General features: G+C 39.4%; 1 protein-coding gene and 1 long non-coding RNA gene across 16 annotated transcripts in view; one reads left to right on the top strand and one right to left on the bottom strand.

The window, feature by feature from the left end:
• Positions 1 to 15,109, top strand: part of PXK (PX domain containing serine/threonine kinase like) — a 35,108-nt gene that overhangs the window by 18,901 nt on the left and 1,098 nt on the right. For 7 of the 15 annotated variants that reach the window (XM_086845873.1, XM_086845883.1, XM_086845875.1 and 4 more), the window contains 10 exons: positions 374 to 478; positions 629 to 730; positions 1,395 to 1,556; positions 2,809 to 2,926; positions 3,368 to 3,446; positions 5,552 to 5,600; positions 6,337 to 6,414; positions 6,803 to 6,889; positions 7,478 to 7,547; positions 8,435 to 8,497. In XM_086845873.1, the coding sequence (XP_086701999.1) occupies positions 374 to 478; positions 629 to 730; positions 1,395 to 1,556; positions 2,809 to 2,926; positions 3,368 to 3,446; positions 5,552 to 5,600; positions 6,337 to 6,414; positions 6,803 to 6,889; positions 7,478 to 7,547; positions 8,435 to 8,497 (913 nt within the window). Of the gene's footprint in view, positions 1 to 373; positions 479 to 628; positions 731 to 1,394; positions 1,557 to 2,808; positions 2,927 to 3,367; positions 3,447 to 5,551; positions 5,601 to 6,336; positions 6,415 to 6,802; positions 6,890 to 7,477; positions 7,548 to 8,434; positions 8,498 to 12,091; positions 12,174 to 15,109 lie in introns of all 15 variants that reach the window. The other 8 variants (XM_086845874.1, XM_086845877.1, XM_086845886.1 and 5 more) reach the window with 3 other exon arrangements.
• On the bottom strand, positions 11,941 to 14,976 carry LOC147650980 (uncharacterized). Its single transcript, XR_015274976.1, has 2 exons — positions 14,041 to 14,976; positions 11,941 to 13,490 (listed from the first exon to the last, which is right to left on the bottom strand). It is a non-coding gene; the product is annotated as an uncharacterized LOC147650980 (long non-coding RNA).

Raw genomic sequence — 15,109 nt, 5'->3', positions numbered from 1 at the left:
GGGTGTACAATTTAAGCTCCTGTGCAATGCCACATTATAAGTCCAATAGGCATCTTTGCCTGAAAAACCGGCATTTGACTCCAAATGGAGTCCCTGGAGTCTCTCTTTAAGGGTATTAAGCATGTGAAAGACAGGCTGAAATAGTTTTATTTTTTTTTTTTAATTTATATATTAATTGAATAATGTCTTTGTGAAGTTTTCTTTGCATTTACTCCAGGTTAAGACTAACTTGAGTTACTCCGTGTCACTGACAGAATCAAATTTGCTACTTTAAATATACAATTCAGGCTGATCTTTTCTTACTTGTGAATTGAACACAAATTATTTAAAAATCCATCATCTAAAATTTACCTACAGTTTCTTCTTTTGGTAGCATCCCTATATTTACAAAATCACTTTTGCCACTGCCAATGAATCTTCAGCGCTGGTTATTAGACCGTTCAGTGAAAAAGGGACACTAAAGGACCTTATTTATAAGGTAATGTCTTTCCCCTACCTCCAACCCAAATATCAGAACATAAGCTGGAATGACCATACATGCTTTTTCTAAAAGTGTTAATCATCAATTGCTAAGAAAACAGACAAATGGTGACTTTTCTTGGCATTGATATGTGTGTTTCTTTTAAAGGCAAAGCCAAAAGACCCATTCCTGAAGAAGTATTGCAATCCTAAAAAAATTCAAGGTCTTGAACTTCAGCAAATAAAAACATACGGAAGGCAAATATTAGAGGTACTTCTTTTTTTCTTTATTTAACAGGTTTTATGATTTATTTATTTTTTTTTGGAGGCCAAGTGGTCTAACTACAGAATGTGGACTAACTTTTGAGCACACAGGCTTTATATCAGGAGCAGACTTCAAAGCTAAATGTAAATTGAGATACACTGCTGAGTTGAATTTAGATATATTTGTGTGAGATCATTTATGTCCCCCCCAAAAAAATGCAGTTGGTGTGTGTGGGGCTTAAATGGGAGAGAGGTAATAATATAGTCTGTTCCTTGTGTAAAAAGGGAAAGAAGTAACTCATAGCCTGCAGAGCATGTGCCTTCACCTAAATTCATGGTTGTTAGTGTGTTTTTAAATTTTTTTTACTCAAACTATCATATTCAGTAGAATTTTATATTTTAGTTTCCAGATCTCTTTGGGAGGTGTCCATAAGTCTGCTTTGAGGATCAGCATCAAATTTTTGTTTTGTGTAAAGTGCTACCTGTGAAATGGGAATGAATAGTCAGCCAGAGAGGATGTAGATAGAAGATCGAGTTGAGTGAGCATTCCAAACGGGGGCCACATTTATTATGTGCCTGCTTTAGTATTGGAACATTTAAGTTGATGATCTTATGATCTTGAGATCATCAGAGCATCTTGTGATAGTGCTTCTCTATTGGATTTTTTTCAGGTATTAAAATTCCTCCATGAGAAAGGATTTCCTTATGGCCATCTTCACTCTGCCAATGTGATGCTGGATGGGGATACCTGCAAATTACTGGATCTAGAAAATTCCTTGTTGGGACTTCCATCATTTTATCGATCATACTTTTCACAGTTTCGGAAAATTAACGTAAGGTTCAGACAAAGAATTCATCTGACTCTTATGCAAATCTTTATTCTCAACCTTTGTTTGTGGAAAATTGACTAGAATGAAAAAAACTCTCTCAAACCCTTTTTTTTTAATCTGAGCTTTGCTCCATCAAGTTGCTTTTCTGTTTCCTCCAAATCTGGCTGCAGTTTTGTTGCAGCACACTGGAGTGAGGCTGAGGTCAAAGGTGAGCAGGTGGAGGGGAAGGGCAGGTGAGTGTTTTTACGACAGTGCCAGCACAAATAGAGGTAAAGTGCAGTTATTTTCATATCTCTTTTCACCCTGGTCTGTATTTCATAGGAATGTGCATATTGTCTACTACAATTTCATTTGGATGTCTGTACAGTGAGCACATGTATTTACTTGTGCTTAGCTGGGAGCAGTAATCAGCCTTATCTTTGGTGGAGACTGTGAGAATTGATCAGATGCTTCCAGATCTCTAGCTATTCAAAGGTTATTTTTATTTGTTTGAGGGATGTCTGTTTGACTACGTACTTGCAAAGGAAAATATTTATCTTACTTAAAAATATGAAAACAAATTTGCCCTGTTGCAGAAACATCATTCCCTGTCTTTAGCCTCTCATTGTTATAAATTCTGTGCAGCATCACAAGAGCTGCTTGCTGGTCTTGCTAAACAAGTTCTTCTGTGTTGTCAAAGAAACAATCACAAGTTCATAGTTAGTCCAAATCTGTTAGTGCCATCAAAGTGTCTTACAGTAAGAGGAACCTCTTCTGTTTAAACATGATTCAGAAATCTTGGAAATATGCTGTCTGGGAGCTCAGTATGTATGTACAGACCTAAGGAGGAGCAGAAGAGACTCTCCTAGGTTGGTTTGGTATGCATTTTTTACTGTATTTTTATATACTTCCCTGTAAAGGGACAGCTGGTCATTTTATGAATCTCATTCTTTGCTGTTTGACTTAGCTAGAAAAGCGTGCTTGGTTGGGACTTTGGTTGGTGTGTAGCTTTGTGAAGAGTTTACTACTTCACACATTTTTATACAACTTGACTGCACTGCTCTCCCCTTTGTACCATCTTGTACAGAGAGACAGCAGAGGCTGCTTTAGCTTGTAGCATGAAGATTTCATCTGAGCTACAGTTATGTAGGGAAATGGTTGTGGTTAGGAACTGCCTTAATAGTTCCTCTTTTCTGTCTTCACATGCAAGATCACTGGGTTAACCAGTTGTGAAAAACTAACAAGTTGTGGCTTTATTTTTTTGTTCCCCCCACAGACTTTAGAGGGTGTTGATGTTCATTGCTTTGGACATTTACTGTATGAAATGACATATGGAAGACCTCCAGACACGATCCCAGTGGAGAGCTTCCCCCCTGCTCCATCAGTGTTCATTGGTGAGTGTGCACTGCAGAACATCTCAGTCACAGCTGCCTGGACACACTCTTAGACTTTACCTAAGCTGAAGTGCTATGAAATTGCAGCCTGAGATCTTTGCACCCTGTGACCAGAAAGAACTATATAATTTGGTCAAATAGAAAATGTGGTTTTTATACAATACATGTAGTGTATGAATAAAACTTTTTTAGCTGAGTGATAAAGCAGTGTTTAGCAAGTAATGAGATGCCTGGATTCCCTTGCCCCATGTCTAACATTCTTGAAAAGCTTCTGTGTGTAATAGTAATGCTATAATAAAAACCACATGCCATAGAGCTTCATCACTGCTTGGTTGATGCAATACTTAGGGGAGTATCACACAGCAGTGCCAAACATTCATTCTAAATCATTTGCTATCCTGCTGTGCAAAAATGTGTTCTTTCTTATTCTTTCTTTGGTAGTGTCAGTGTTGGAGTCCATTCTGACTTGTGAAGCTCTGAAGAATGGGATGCCAACTGTCTCACGGCTCTTACAGATGCCGTAAGTCCTGTTTGACTTGTTTTATATTCATAGCAATGTTTTTAATTATTTTAGGAGGAAGACACTTTGTGCTCTTGTTCCTCTTTGGAAAGGTTTGCTTCATGTTCTGAGTGATATATCCCAAGTGAAACTTTATAGGCATTATGGAACCCATCCTGTGTTAATGTGTGTGTTTAATGTTTCTTTGTCTCTTGGCGTGTCGGAGCTGTTACGTATGCACTTTATTTAGCGTGGTTTGAATTAACCCAGCCATTAAAGTAATGCAAGCATGATTGAGATCCTGTACAGACTGATTTAAAGGATTTAGAATAAGGAGTCTTTTTGCATGTCCCCTTCAGATCTACTTCAGCAGATTTTGCTATCAGGTCACTTAGGACTGGCGAAATACATCTCTTGCTTTGCTCAGCAGTGACATTTAGACCTGCTCTGGGTATGAAGTTTAGTATGGAAGTTCTGTCTGGTTTCTTGCAGGGCTGGCTTTGGCATTCTCTGAAGCATAGACAGAATAAATGTCCTTACAGGCTGTCCTCCAAATATGTAGTGAAGGGGTGAGGGGAGGAAAGAAAGGGAGAACTGTCAGTGTGCCACTGAGTGGAGACCACACCTGTCTGCAGTGCCACCCTGCCTGTAGTTAGGGCACAGCATTCCAGGGAACTTGCTGTCCCCCGTGCTGTGACATGTCACCAGCACGCTGAGCATGGAACCACAGTTCTGATGGGACGTTCTTTTAGAATTTCTTGATGTGAGATGATGTAGCTGGTGCCTCCTAAATGTCAGATTGTCCATACCTAAATCTGGATCTGATATCACAGCAGAGATTGCAGTGCATTTAGAGCCTGCTCTGAGGTTGAAATTTCCTGGTTGGAAGAATCACTGCAGCTTTCAATTCCTTCTTCTCCTCCCCTTCTCTGCTTTTTAGGGTGGGAGGTAGAGAGGACAATGTAAGCAGGGGAGAAATACTATAGGAAACCTCTGTGGGTACAGAAATATACAGGTGTTTAAAGGTGCTGAATAAACAATCTATGCCCAGCTGCATTTGATACGTAAGATATTACACTACATTCCCTTCATACCAATACTCTTTGCAAAAGTGTTCTACATAGATATGCAATGCAATTAATGTAATTTAAAGCAATTAATATAATTTAAATATCTATTTATTATAACCATAAGAACACATAATCTGAAAGGGTCAGAGAGGCCTGTAAACAAGGATGAACTTTCATGAATTTTTTAAAGTATTTTAAAATTTGCTTTATTTCTGAATTTTTCATTCTCCTTAATTAACTTGATTCTAGATATGAATTAGTTTTCTCTAGTATAAACCTGTGCTAATTTTCCGTAGTGAACAGCAAGTTGGAAATATTTATCTTGGAGCCAGCATGGAGTTCTCTCTGTGACAGTTTTCTAGTATGTTCTCCAGGACAAAGTATCTTGGACTAACCAATTTATTTTCAGACTACCATTGCCCTCTAGTGTCTTTGTTTTGGATGGAAAAGGATTATTCATTTATGGTGTTTCTGCTGATACTATAAAAGGGAGAGCAAAAATATTACAATATTTGCTTTAGTTGCCTTTTGTAGAGGACAGGCAAGAATGCAGATATTTTCAAATAAAATATTGAAAGTTCACTTAATATTTCACAAGTTCCTTGTTAATTCTGAGACAAAGTTCATGCTAAAAGAAGTTTTTTAACAAGAGCAATGATTTTGTTTAGCTGAAATTTAAAATAAAGTCCCTGATTTTTTTTTTTTAAAATTAAGAATCCATATACTTTTAAGGAAAAGGTATTGTCTTTTGGAGAGAGCCTTCCTCTGCCTTTGGTAACTGTTCCTGTTCTGTCCACTTTCAAAATATCTCACACAAACCAGTTTTCTCAGCTATAAGTAGTGGCTACATTCTGTGGGTTGGACGCTGCTAATTTTACAGCAGTGCTTAGAAAATAAAAAGTGGTACATAGAAACCTGTGGCCAAGGATTGAGGACAGAGAAGCAAAAGCAGAAAGAGGGGTTTAAGTGAACAGTACCAATAGTATTCTCATTTTGGTTTTGACTGTCTCTTGGGAATAATATTTCTCTTTTTTCTTTTTTTTAATCAACTCACAGATTATTCAGTGACGTCCTGCTAACAAACTTTGAGAAACCACAGTTTAAGGTACAATTGAACGCTGATTTGCTGATGTTTGTGCAAGGCCCAGGATGTGGGTAGCTACATGTTAATTGACAGAGGGGGCTGAGGAGAGCTGTCTTTATTTGCCTCTATGGCTATTGCCATCAGTGTTTGGATTCCTTTGCCACACTGTCCCTGAGAACGTTGTGCCACCCCTTAGAGGGGAGCACGATGTGACCCAGGCGTGTTCAAGAGCAGCTGCTGAGCTGGAGCCCATTTGTGTTACCGATGGTGACACTCCGTGTGAGCAGGGGCTCTGAGCCATGCAGATCCCTTGCAGAGAGAGGAAACACATTGCAATTAATTAACTGAGACCATCAGCACCTTGCTGCCAGCTCCAGCACTGGGGCATTTCAGGGGCCACATCTGGTCCCCCTGGGGAGCTGCCCCAGGGTGCTTCTCCTGCAGGCTGTGTGCCCTGTATCTTGTGTTGTCAGCCTCATAGAAATTTGGGGATGTGACTGGAATGTTGAAGTAATTATTGGTCCTTGCCTTTAGAGCATCTCTTCCCGGGTTTGGTGTTTCTTTGTCCCTGCTGATCTGTAGGCAGATTTGGAGTAGAAAAACATCAGAGTATTGTCTGCTTCGCTAAAGGAATAGTGTCACATCTTGGGGTTTTAGATGAGAAATGGGATCAGATGGATGGTGAGTTTTGATCAGTGAAATTGTGTTTTCCTTTATCACATTTTGTGCTATGATTTTGTTCCCCATTCTGTATTAGATTCCTACTAAGCTAAAAGAGGCATTGAAAATCTCCAAGGAATGCATAGAAAAGCGATTAACAGAAGAACAGAAATTGGTAATGTCTGCATTTCTTTATTTCCTACAGACATTTCATCTCCTCTTATCACTTTTAAATGCAGAAAGTGAGTTTTAAAGGCTTTCACCAACAGATTTGCTTTCCCAAAAATGCTATATGAAGAGTTGTATAACAGTTGTTGACTGTATGGCATTTCACTATTTTAAGAGGTGCAGTTTCACAGGTTGTGCCTCCCAAGTTAGAGGATCATTTTAACTTCAGTATAAGTCTCCATCCTCTACCAGAAACAGTAAAGGAAAAACTAGAAACAAAAAAGGAAGTCCGAACATGCAGAGTGACTACAGTGTGTTTTCTTGTACCCCAAACGTTGTTTTCAAACATTTAAAGTCCTAATATGGTCTTTTGTATTTTTTCCTTAATTTTGAAGATTCACCAGCACAGAAGGTTGACAAGAGCTCAATCTCATCACGGCTCTGAAGAAGAAAAAAAGAAAAGGAAGATCTTGGCACGAAAAGTAGGCAATTTTTAAATAGGTTTCTCCCACAGAAAAAGATGTGTTTCTTTTTGTAGTGTTTACCAGTTTTAGCCATAGGTACATGACTCTTTCCTGTGTTTTTCTGCACTACTTCCTGGTTGTTTTCACTTCTTTAGCTAATTAATAGATTTACTAAAAAGTTTAAGTTATTGTGGAACCTGTTTGAGGTTGCTGTATGAAACCAGTCCTCATACCCAGAGGAGCTGCTCTGTTCTGTCCTGCTCCCTGGCGAGGTGTTGGAGCCTGTTTCACTCTGCTCCTGCAGCACTGTCTGCGTTGCTCTTTTTTTCTGGGGAGGGGTGTGTGTGTCAGTTTTCTTCCTTTCCCTTGTGGTCAGAGGGCACTGGAGTTCCCTGGTGCCTGGCTAGAGATATTTGGGCACAGAACAGCCTTGCTGTTCTTGTAACCACGTCAGCATGTGCTGGGTATGGGGAGAGGGATGTTGAGCATTGAAAAACATTGTGTGATACAGTGGATGGCTGTTACAAGTCTGTGTGTCAGTTCAATCCTTATCATAGAAAGTTGTTACTCATTTCTATCTTCTTTTTTCTCTGCTCCCTTTTAAAGAAGTCAAAACGCTCTGCCAATGAAAGTGGGGAAGAACACTCAGCCAAATACAGCAACTCAAATAACTCAGGTAACTACGGAGAGGAGTTTACTTCTACACAGCTGTGTCATTTTTTTTGTTATTACTGTCATTTTCTGTCTGAAATGATGGAGGATTATCAACACTTTACATATTTGACTACCAATGTCTGGTATCACTATTTTGGGTATTTAAAAATAAATAAATTATATATTTATATATGAAGGCTTAAAAATATTGTCAATATTATACTTTCAGCTGTCTAATTTAAAGTAATGTGTCCTCTCTTCTGTGCCCTGTTCCTCAAAAAAATGACCAGTCTCTTCATTCTATTTGATATTTGAGTTGAATAACAACAATATCCATTACTTGGGGCATTAAATAATGCAGTCTTCAGGGAGACTCTGGTGATCTTACATAGTAAGGTGTTAAGATGAATGAGAAAATTATATGTTAAATTGCTTCTTCAGTGCCAAATTCTAAAACAACAGAGCTTTTGACTAGTTTTCATTTAGTTAAAAGGTGAGGTTGTTACTGTGGAACATATTACCAGAGTTGATTTGCTTGGCTAAAATGTGTCCAAAAGCAGCTTGTTGTGGAGTACAACTGAATGAAAATCATCTCTTAGGAGAGATGGGATGCCACCTATGCATTGGCACAATTCTTAAGGAGAACAGATTTTGTATGCTGAAATCCAACAGCCTAAGCAACAGAAATGTTTCCCAGTGAGAAATACTGAGAGTATTTCCTACGTGTTTGGGGCTTCTCTCATACTCTGTACTGTAAAGCCACTGTTGCAATGACTGAGAATCTTTCCCAAGATGTGGAAGCAGGATTGGATTTTCAGTTAATAAAGTTGGCCTGCTTCCAGCAATCTGTTTTGTCAGTGTTGAACTGCCATGTCACAGCTGTAGTTACTTGACTGTTGTTTTATTTAGCAGGCTCTGGGGCGAGTTCCCCTTTAACATCTCCATCATCTCCCACTCCGCCCTCCACAGCAGGTATGTTCAAGAATCATTACAGCATTTATCTTTTTTATGTTGTTTTTTTTATTCCCCTCTGCCCCTCAGTGGTGGTGTTATTCCCAAGGATGATTAAGGGATGATGGTATTCAAGGATGGAACACCGAGATGACAGTTACCTTGTGACAGCCTGAGTGTGGGCATCCGCTCCCTTTTGAGGGTCATAGAGAACCTTTTTATAGCTATAAACTTTCTTGAGATATTCCTGATAAGATTGACCCAGGGTTTATGTGCTTGCTTCCAAGTCTGTATTACTCCAGATCTACCCACACTGCTACTTCCCAGGCATTTTCTCAGCCTCATGTTGCAGTATGCATTTGCTCTGGTGTTACTGGTCTGTTGACTCTGAAATAGTGCTTGTTCATCCTTTGTTTCTTTGTTCATTTTATTTCTGTACTGCTGTGATGTATTTTCAGGAATTTTGGTTGTGACAAATTCGGTGGCTTAAGCCTCATAAATCTCCCCAGTTCTGCTACAGCCCATTGACAATCCAGTAGAGTTGGTAGAAACAAATCTAGAAACAAGATTGATTTGGGTTAAAAATAGTATCTTTATTATTTTTGGCCATTTTCAGTTTGCTGGGTGGCTGTGCAGAGAGTTTTGCTAAATGCTTAAGACAGGGATAGGAAGTGGTGAAGAATCTGCTTGAGTGGGCAATAGAAATGCTCTGAACATTTAATTAAAAATCTGAATATTGAGCAGTAGCGAATGTGCTTCAGTCTGAAAGACTGGAAGAGGAGCCCTGACAAATATTAATAACAAAAGATGTAAACAGAATACATTTCTGGAGGGGAAGCAGCCCATGGCATTGCTGTTTTTTATGGTGACTTGCCATATGATTTCTAGTCCCAGGAATTTTCTACACAGCACAACTCATTAACCAAAGCAATGCAATCAAATTTGTCTTTGCTGTGGATAGTCTTTCAAAGGACACTGCAGTCTATGTGATGTAATTCAAATCAGTCATGCTGAAATTCAAATTAGTAATTTCTCCTTCAAGTTGAGGGCATGAGAAGTGTGTATTATAGGAACTAACTCCTCCCAGTTAGCCTAAGCAAGATAATGACTGTTACTGTGTTGCACAGTAACAGTGCTCTTCTCTGGGTGCACTGACTGTGATTGGGAGAATTTACTGCCAGTTCTGTGGGCTTTAATAAGGAAGTAGCTGAAATATGCCTCCAAAATGGACAGATGTTTAGAAAGCATTTCTTTCCCCAATAAAACTGCTGTTTAGTTATGTTCTGACTTGGACTTGTTGGAGCTTGGTTGAAAGCTTTTTCAAGTTTGAAGGATGCTGGTTTATGTGCAGATTTGGATCAAAATAGCTCAGGTTTTTGCTCAAAACTTGTCTCAGTTCAAACCATATTGTCACAGTGTGTTTGTTGGTCATCTTGTGCCAGTGTGCTCCTGATGACTTGTGGGGATCAGCCCTGTCTGACATGGTGCTTGTGGCCCTACCTGTCCTCCTGCTGGGGAGTATGTTAGTGAGCCGATGGCTTGGATGCTGTTTATGAGGTGTAAAGCCAAGTGTCACATTTTCAGGAATGCTTTTGTCAGTAGAATTCATAGAAGAAAATTCAGATATTAATTCTGACGGAAAACTAGATTTTTTTTTTTCCACCAGCAGTGTTGTTGCTTTAGGTGTTCTAAGCAAGTATGCTGTTCCTGCCTTGAGGAAAGACACAGTGGTCCCATGGTAGGACTTCATTTGTGACAAGTGATGCATCTGTAGCTTGCATTTCTCTCTTCTGATTTCCTTATGCTTACTAAGGATATTTATCTCTATACCAAAATTGCTTATGGGTGGCTGTGTGGTGAGAGGATTCTCAGAAAGGCATTGAGGCTTTCAGTCTGTCTGTCTGGTTTGGTACGGCTGTGTTAGAACTGGGGCATCTCAAAGCATCTTGCTGATACAATACCATAGCAAAACTAAGGCTGATGAGGAAAAGTGCCCTCAAGAGAAGCTTTTGCTCTCATCCTGTCCTGTAATATATATAGTAATATATATAGTCATATATAGAGTGTAGGTGTGTGAAGAGTGAGACACTGACCAAATGGGAATGGGCTCCAGGCTGACATGCCCTGGGGAAGGAACCTTATTCAGGGGGTTTCTCATGCTTTGAGAGGTGCTTTGTCTCTGAACAACGGCCTTGTGAGACTTGACTTGCAGCAGAGTGCTTGGGAGAGTCAATGGAAAACTGACCAAGGAATAAAAGGACGGTTGGTTTCCGCTGTCTTATGGCAGCTGCAGCTGTAGGACTGAGAGCATGGCCTGCTCTGAGGGGAGAGGTGCCTTCTGGAGACATTGGCTTTCATGGGCTGTTCTCATTGGTGAGAACGTTTTGGGCTGTTGGTGTTGCAGGTACTTGGCTAAATGAGGTATTTGAAATACATTGTTAGATCATGCAAGTGACTCTAATGTAACATCCTGTGTTTTTGACATTCTCCCAGTGTGGTTCTTTTTTTCCCCCCACAATTCTTTGCTTCTGCTGTGAAAGTCTGTTCATTTTCTTTGTGGCTGTGAGCAGTGGCTAGGATCAGAAGGGATGCAGAACAGTGTGGTATGGGTTATTTTAAAATTCACTGAATTTCTTCTAAATCAAATAAGCCCAAAAGATACAACAACATCTCTTTCAAGAGAGTAAAATTTGGAGGGTGTCACTTTTGCTTCTCTGGACTTCCCTGCAGGAATAGTGAAAGAATTGTGCTTAACAATCCTTTTCTGTGCCAGTTGTTCTGAATCCTTTAGTATGACATATGTTTCATTGACACCCATATGGTGCATCTTTCCTGCCCCTCACCTTCCTGTAAAACAGTTGGAATGCTTTAGGAAGTGCTTTTCCTGAGTGTCTCTGACCCATAAATGTGAATACAGCTGTTAATACAGCAGGAAGTGTTTCTTGAACTGAATGGATTTCGTCTTCTTTGGCTAATCTTCCTGCAGATTTCTTGCTAAATCTCCCTAAATGCACTTAAATCCTGTAAAGCCTGAATTATGGCATGTGCAACTGAAAGCATGTATGTTGTATTTGTTGATCAAGTATAATAATGCTTAGAGCATGGAAAATTGTGGTTCATTTTTCAGAATTGAATGAAACATTGTAAACATAATATGAAATAGTCAATCTGCTCTCATATTTGTCAGTGAGTAAGAATGTATTGACTTCTGTACTAACTTTTCAGCTAACAGTATCTGTTTTTCTTACTTTGACACGAGAACTGGATGATTAACTTGTGTCCTCTCTCTTTCTCTGCTGTCTTCAATAGAGCATGCATCATTTTGAACGTGAATTTTCGGAAAAGTAAGCTAATGCTGATTTATCTCTTTAAAGATGCTCTGTTTCTGAATGGGGAAGTTGGATGCAAATCTTGAAGTTGCTTAGTATTGGGAGGGAATAGAAGAAAAAAAAATCTGGATGTTCTTACAGATTATTTTAATGAAATACAGCATCTTTAAAAACTATCACTAAAATTATTTTCTTTGTTCACATCCCATTCTCAGCCAAGTTTTTAATGCTGTTTGCACAATTGCTGTCACTTTAAATTCATAATTAAGTTTTTGTTTCAATTCAGGCATCAAGTTTACAGCATCTGATTTACTTCCTATTCCTTTTAACACACTCTTTTAACAAAAATGTCCCTGTAAAAACCCTTGGTAAGTTCTTGTTTGAGTGTTTTATTCTTACAACTGCATGAATGAATGTGTATTTGCAGGCAAAGTCATTCAACATATGTATTGGAAGGGCCTAGTGATAGCCAAGCACTTGTCTCAAATGCTTTTTCTAGTAAATACAGGAAAATATTTCTAGGAAAATATTTCACTATAGGGCAGAACATTTTCATCTGTAGATGTAAATGTTTATGAATGCATGTGTGTAAATTGAGATTTCTTTTGCACCACTCATGTCAAGAAGGGAAGGACAGCTTGGTGTTGATTGCCTAACTGAAGTGAATAGATATGAAGATTTTTGAATCATGCTCTTAATTAACAGGTTCAATATGTCATGCTTATAGCTAGTCAGATACCATTCTGAGCCTTGTGTGTATTTATGTCTTAAGGTGGAGCTCAGATGTAAGGTTGTAATTTGTTGTTACCAGTTTCCCAGGAGTTTAAGGAAATGATGTTGTCAGCAGCACAATTTCAAGAATAGTGAGTCCTGAGGAATTTAACAATCTTCCAGGAAGAAAGGTGATCTCTGCCCCTACTTCCCTGTCTTTTCTACTCTTGTAAAAGACCAAAATTTGAAGATAACATGTGGAATCTTGGCCTACTAACACTTAGTGATCCAAGCATTTTGTGTCTTTTTTGCCCTCTATATGTCAAACGTGTGCCTTCTTTCACCACGTGTTGTTACCATTGTATTTGTATTCCCTGGCCACTGCTTTTGTGGTCATTCATCTTGTACATCTACTTGCATAGTCTCTTTCAGCCTCACCTTGCAATTCTAGACAAAAATCTCATCTTTGTTCTCTGCAGTTTTTGAATCTCTTTGAAGCCATTTCTTTTGTGATCAGCTGCCCTTGGTGCTTTTACAGTAGTTTATGTGATCTGATGTACCTGATGGGGGTAGGTTGGTGCACCAGTCCTGCAGGGTCCTGTTCTGACCACTTCAACCACTGAATGGGTACTTGGACTGTTCTTAGTCTTGTTCTTCCTTTGGCCAAGTGCCAGAGTTTTCTTTCCTGACAGTCCATCCACAAGAGAAACAGGACTCTAACGCTGGGAATGTCTTTTGAGTGTTTCTAATAGTACATAGTACTATTAGTAATAGTACATAGTACATCTTTGGCAAGTGTAAAAATCAGATTTGGATAAGTAAGAAGGTCCCAGTAAGCAATTTATTTCAGTTTGTGCTGCCATTGTGTAATGTTTTGGTTACTTCAGAAAGCAGTTTATCCACAAGCAACAGACAGGTTAAATTGTTTCAGTTGATCTCTGGTATTTCTATTAGGCAGGACTTGAGTATTTCCTCTGGAAGGGAAGAGAGTGAAGATGAGCTCAATATGTACTTCAGTGCTTTGCTTTCAGAGAAGGCTTTCATGACAATGAGAACTTCTCCTGAAGAGCTGGAAGTGCTACAATCACAGCACATATTAATGTACACTGGCAAAATTGGATGCTTTATGTGAATACTCTGCATTTTGAGCTTGCTCTCGTATGGGAAAAGTCTTTTTTCAAAGACTGGTACAGACAGGAAAAGAAGGAGTTTTGAATTATGTCTTTCATCTAGAATAACTGCTTGTTTTAAAAACAGCAGTTCTGTTTTTAGTTACTTAGTCTTAAAACAACTGTTAATGAGGAATTGAGAGACAAATGGAGCACAGAGAACTTTTTCCTGCTTTTTTTTCTGTAACTGAGCTTTATCTTTCATCAGATCCTTTTTGAGTCTGAGATCCATAAAGTTACATAATTGCTTGATATTTGCTCACTTCTAGCAAGCAGTTCTACTTCAGGAACAACGGTCTCTTGGTTGCCTTAATGTTGTTTTACCTTGCCCAGTATCACAGTTTTTGTCACTTACCAGTATATTCCTCTTTGTAGGTCAGAGATAGAATCAAGTGTTAGTAGGTGCTATTTGTCTCTTCAGTCTTCCTATGGCATAACTCATGATCTAGATGATAGAGTTGAAATTCATTGATGAGTAGTTGCAGGATATTTATTGCAGACATTATGCCCATACTCCTTCCAGAGTATAAGACAAGATAGGCCCATTATTATTTGACTTGTGTGGCTATGATGGTGCAATGTGCAGCAGCAGAGTTGCACAAGATCAGGGTGTGCGGAGGAGTGCCTGGGGCAGATGAGGCCACTTGACTGGATCTGAGCTGCCAGGAAACAGCTCCATGCAGGCCCTCACCGCTGGACCAGCTGCATGTTCCACTGTGGGCTCTGGTCTCCCAGGAGTCAGATGTGGAGGCTGGGGTTGAAGAAGCAGAAAGTGGATGTGGCTGGAGTAGAGAGCAAGGGACAGACTACAGAGGTGGCTGGTGAGAACAGGAGAGGCAGAGGCTGGAGGTGTGCGTGACAGTGTTGTAATTCATTCTGTCTGTCGAAACATTTGTTACAAGGTATTTGGAGAAAGTCAAACAGAACTTTGGAAGTGAAAAACACTTCCAGAAAACTCTATCTGCAGTTAGTACTTTAAAAATGAAGTATAATCTGACCAAGCAAAATGGTCCTCACAGATACTACAGTGATGTGGTCCTTCATTCATAGGAATGTAAAGTGAGTTACGTAAGTAAGAACAGGTAGTAAAATCCACTTCCAGTCTTTGTTACTGTTCATGTCCCAAAGAGCAAACTGCCTCACTAGGGACAAACAGAGGCTGAATCTGGAAAGTCGTGTAAAGTGATCTCTATTTTCCTTGGTGCAAGATCACATATGAGTCATGTTTTGCATCGGAGTCCTGAGGCCCTTCAGGCTTCACTTCAGAGGTATCTCAGATGACATGACTCACCTGCAGATAGAGGGATTCGGTCACTTTGGCATTTTCCATCTGTTCTGTTCTTCACACTCATTCAAGGGATGATGGGACTAGTGCAGGATTGACCAGGTCCAGCCAAGCAGCTGCAGGCCTCTGTGGCAGGACA

This window comes from Cyanistes caeruleus, chromosome 11 (genome assembly GCF_971803275.1).
Source record: "Cyanistes caeruleus chromosome 11, bCyaCae1.hap1.1, whole genome shotgun sequence".
NCBI lineage: Eukaryota > Metazoa > Chordata > Aves > Passeriformes > Paridae > Cyanistes > Cyanistes caeruleus.
The sequence above is the reverse complement of the archived record's forward strand: the minus strand, read 5'-3'. Positions and strand labels throughout refer to the sequence as shown.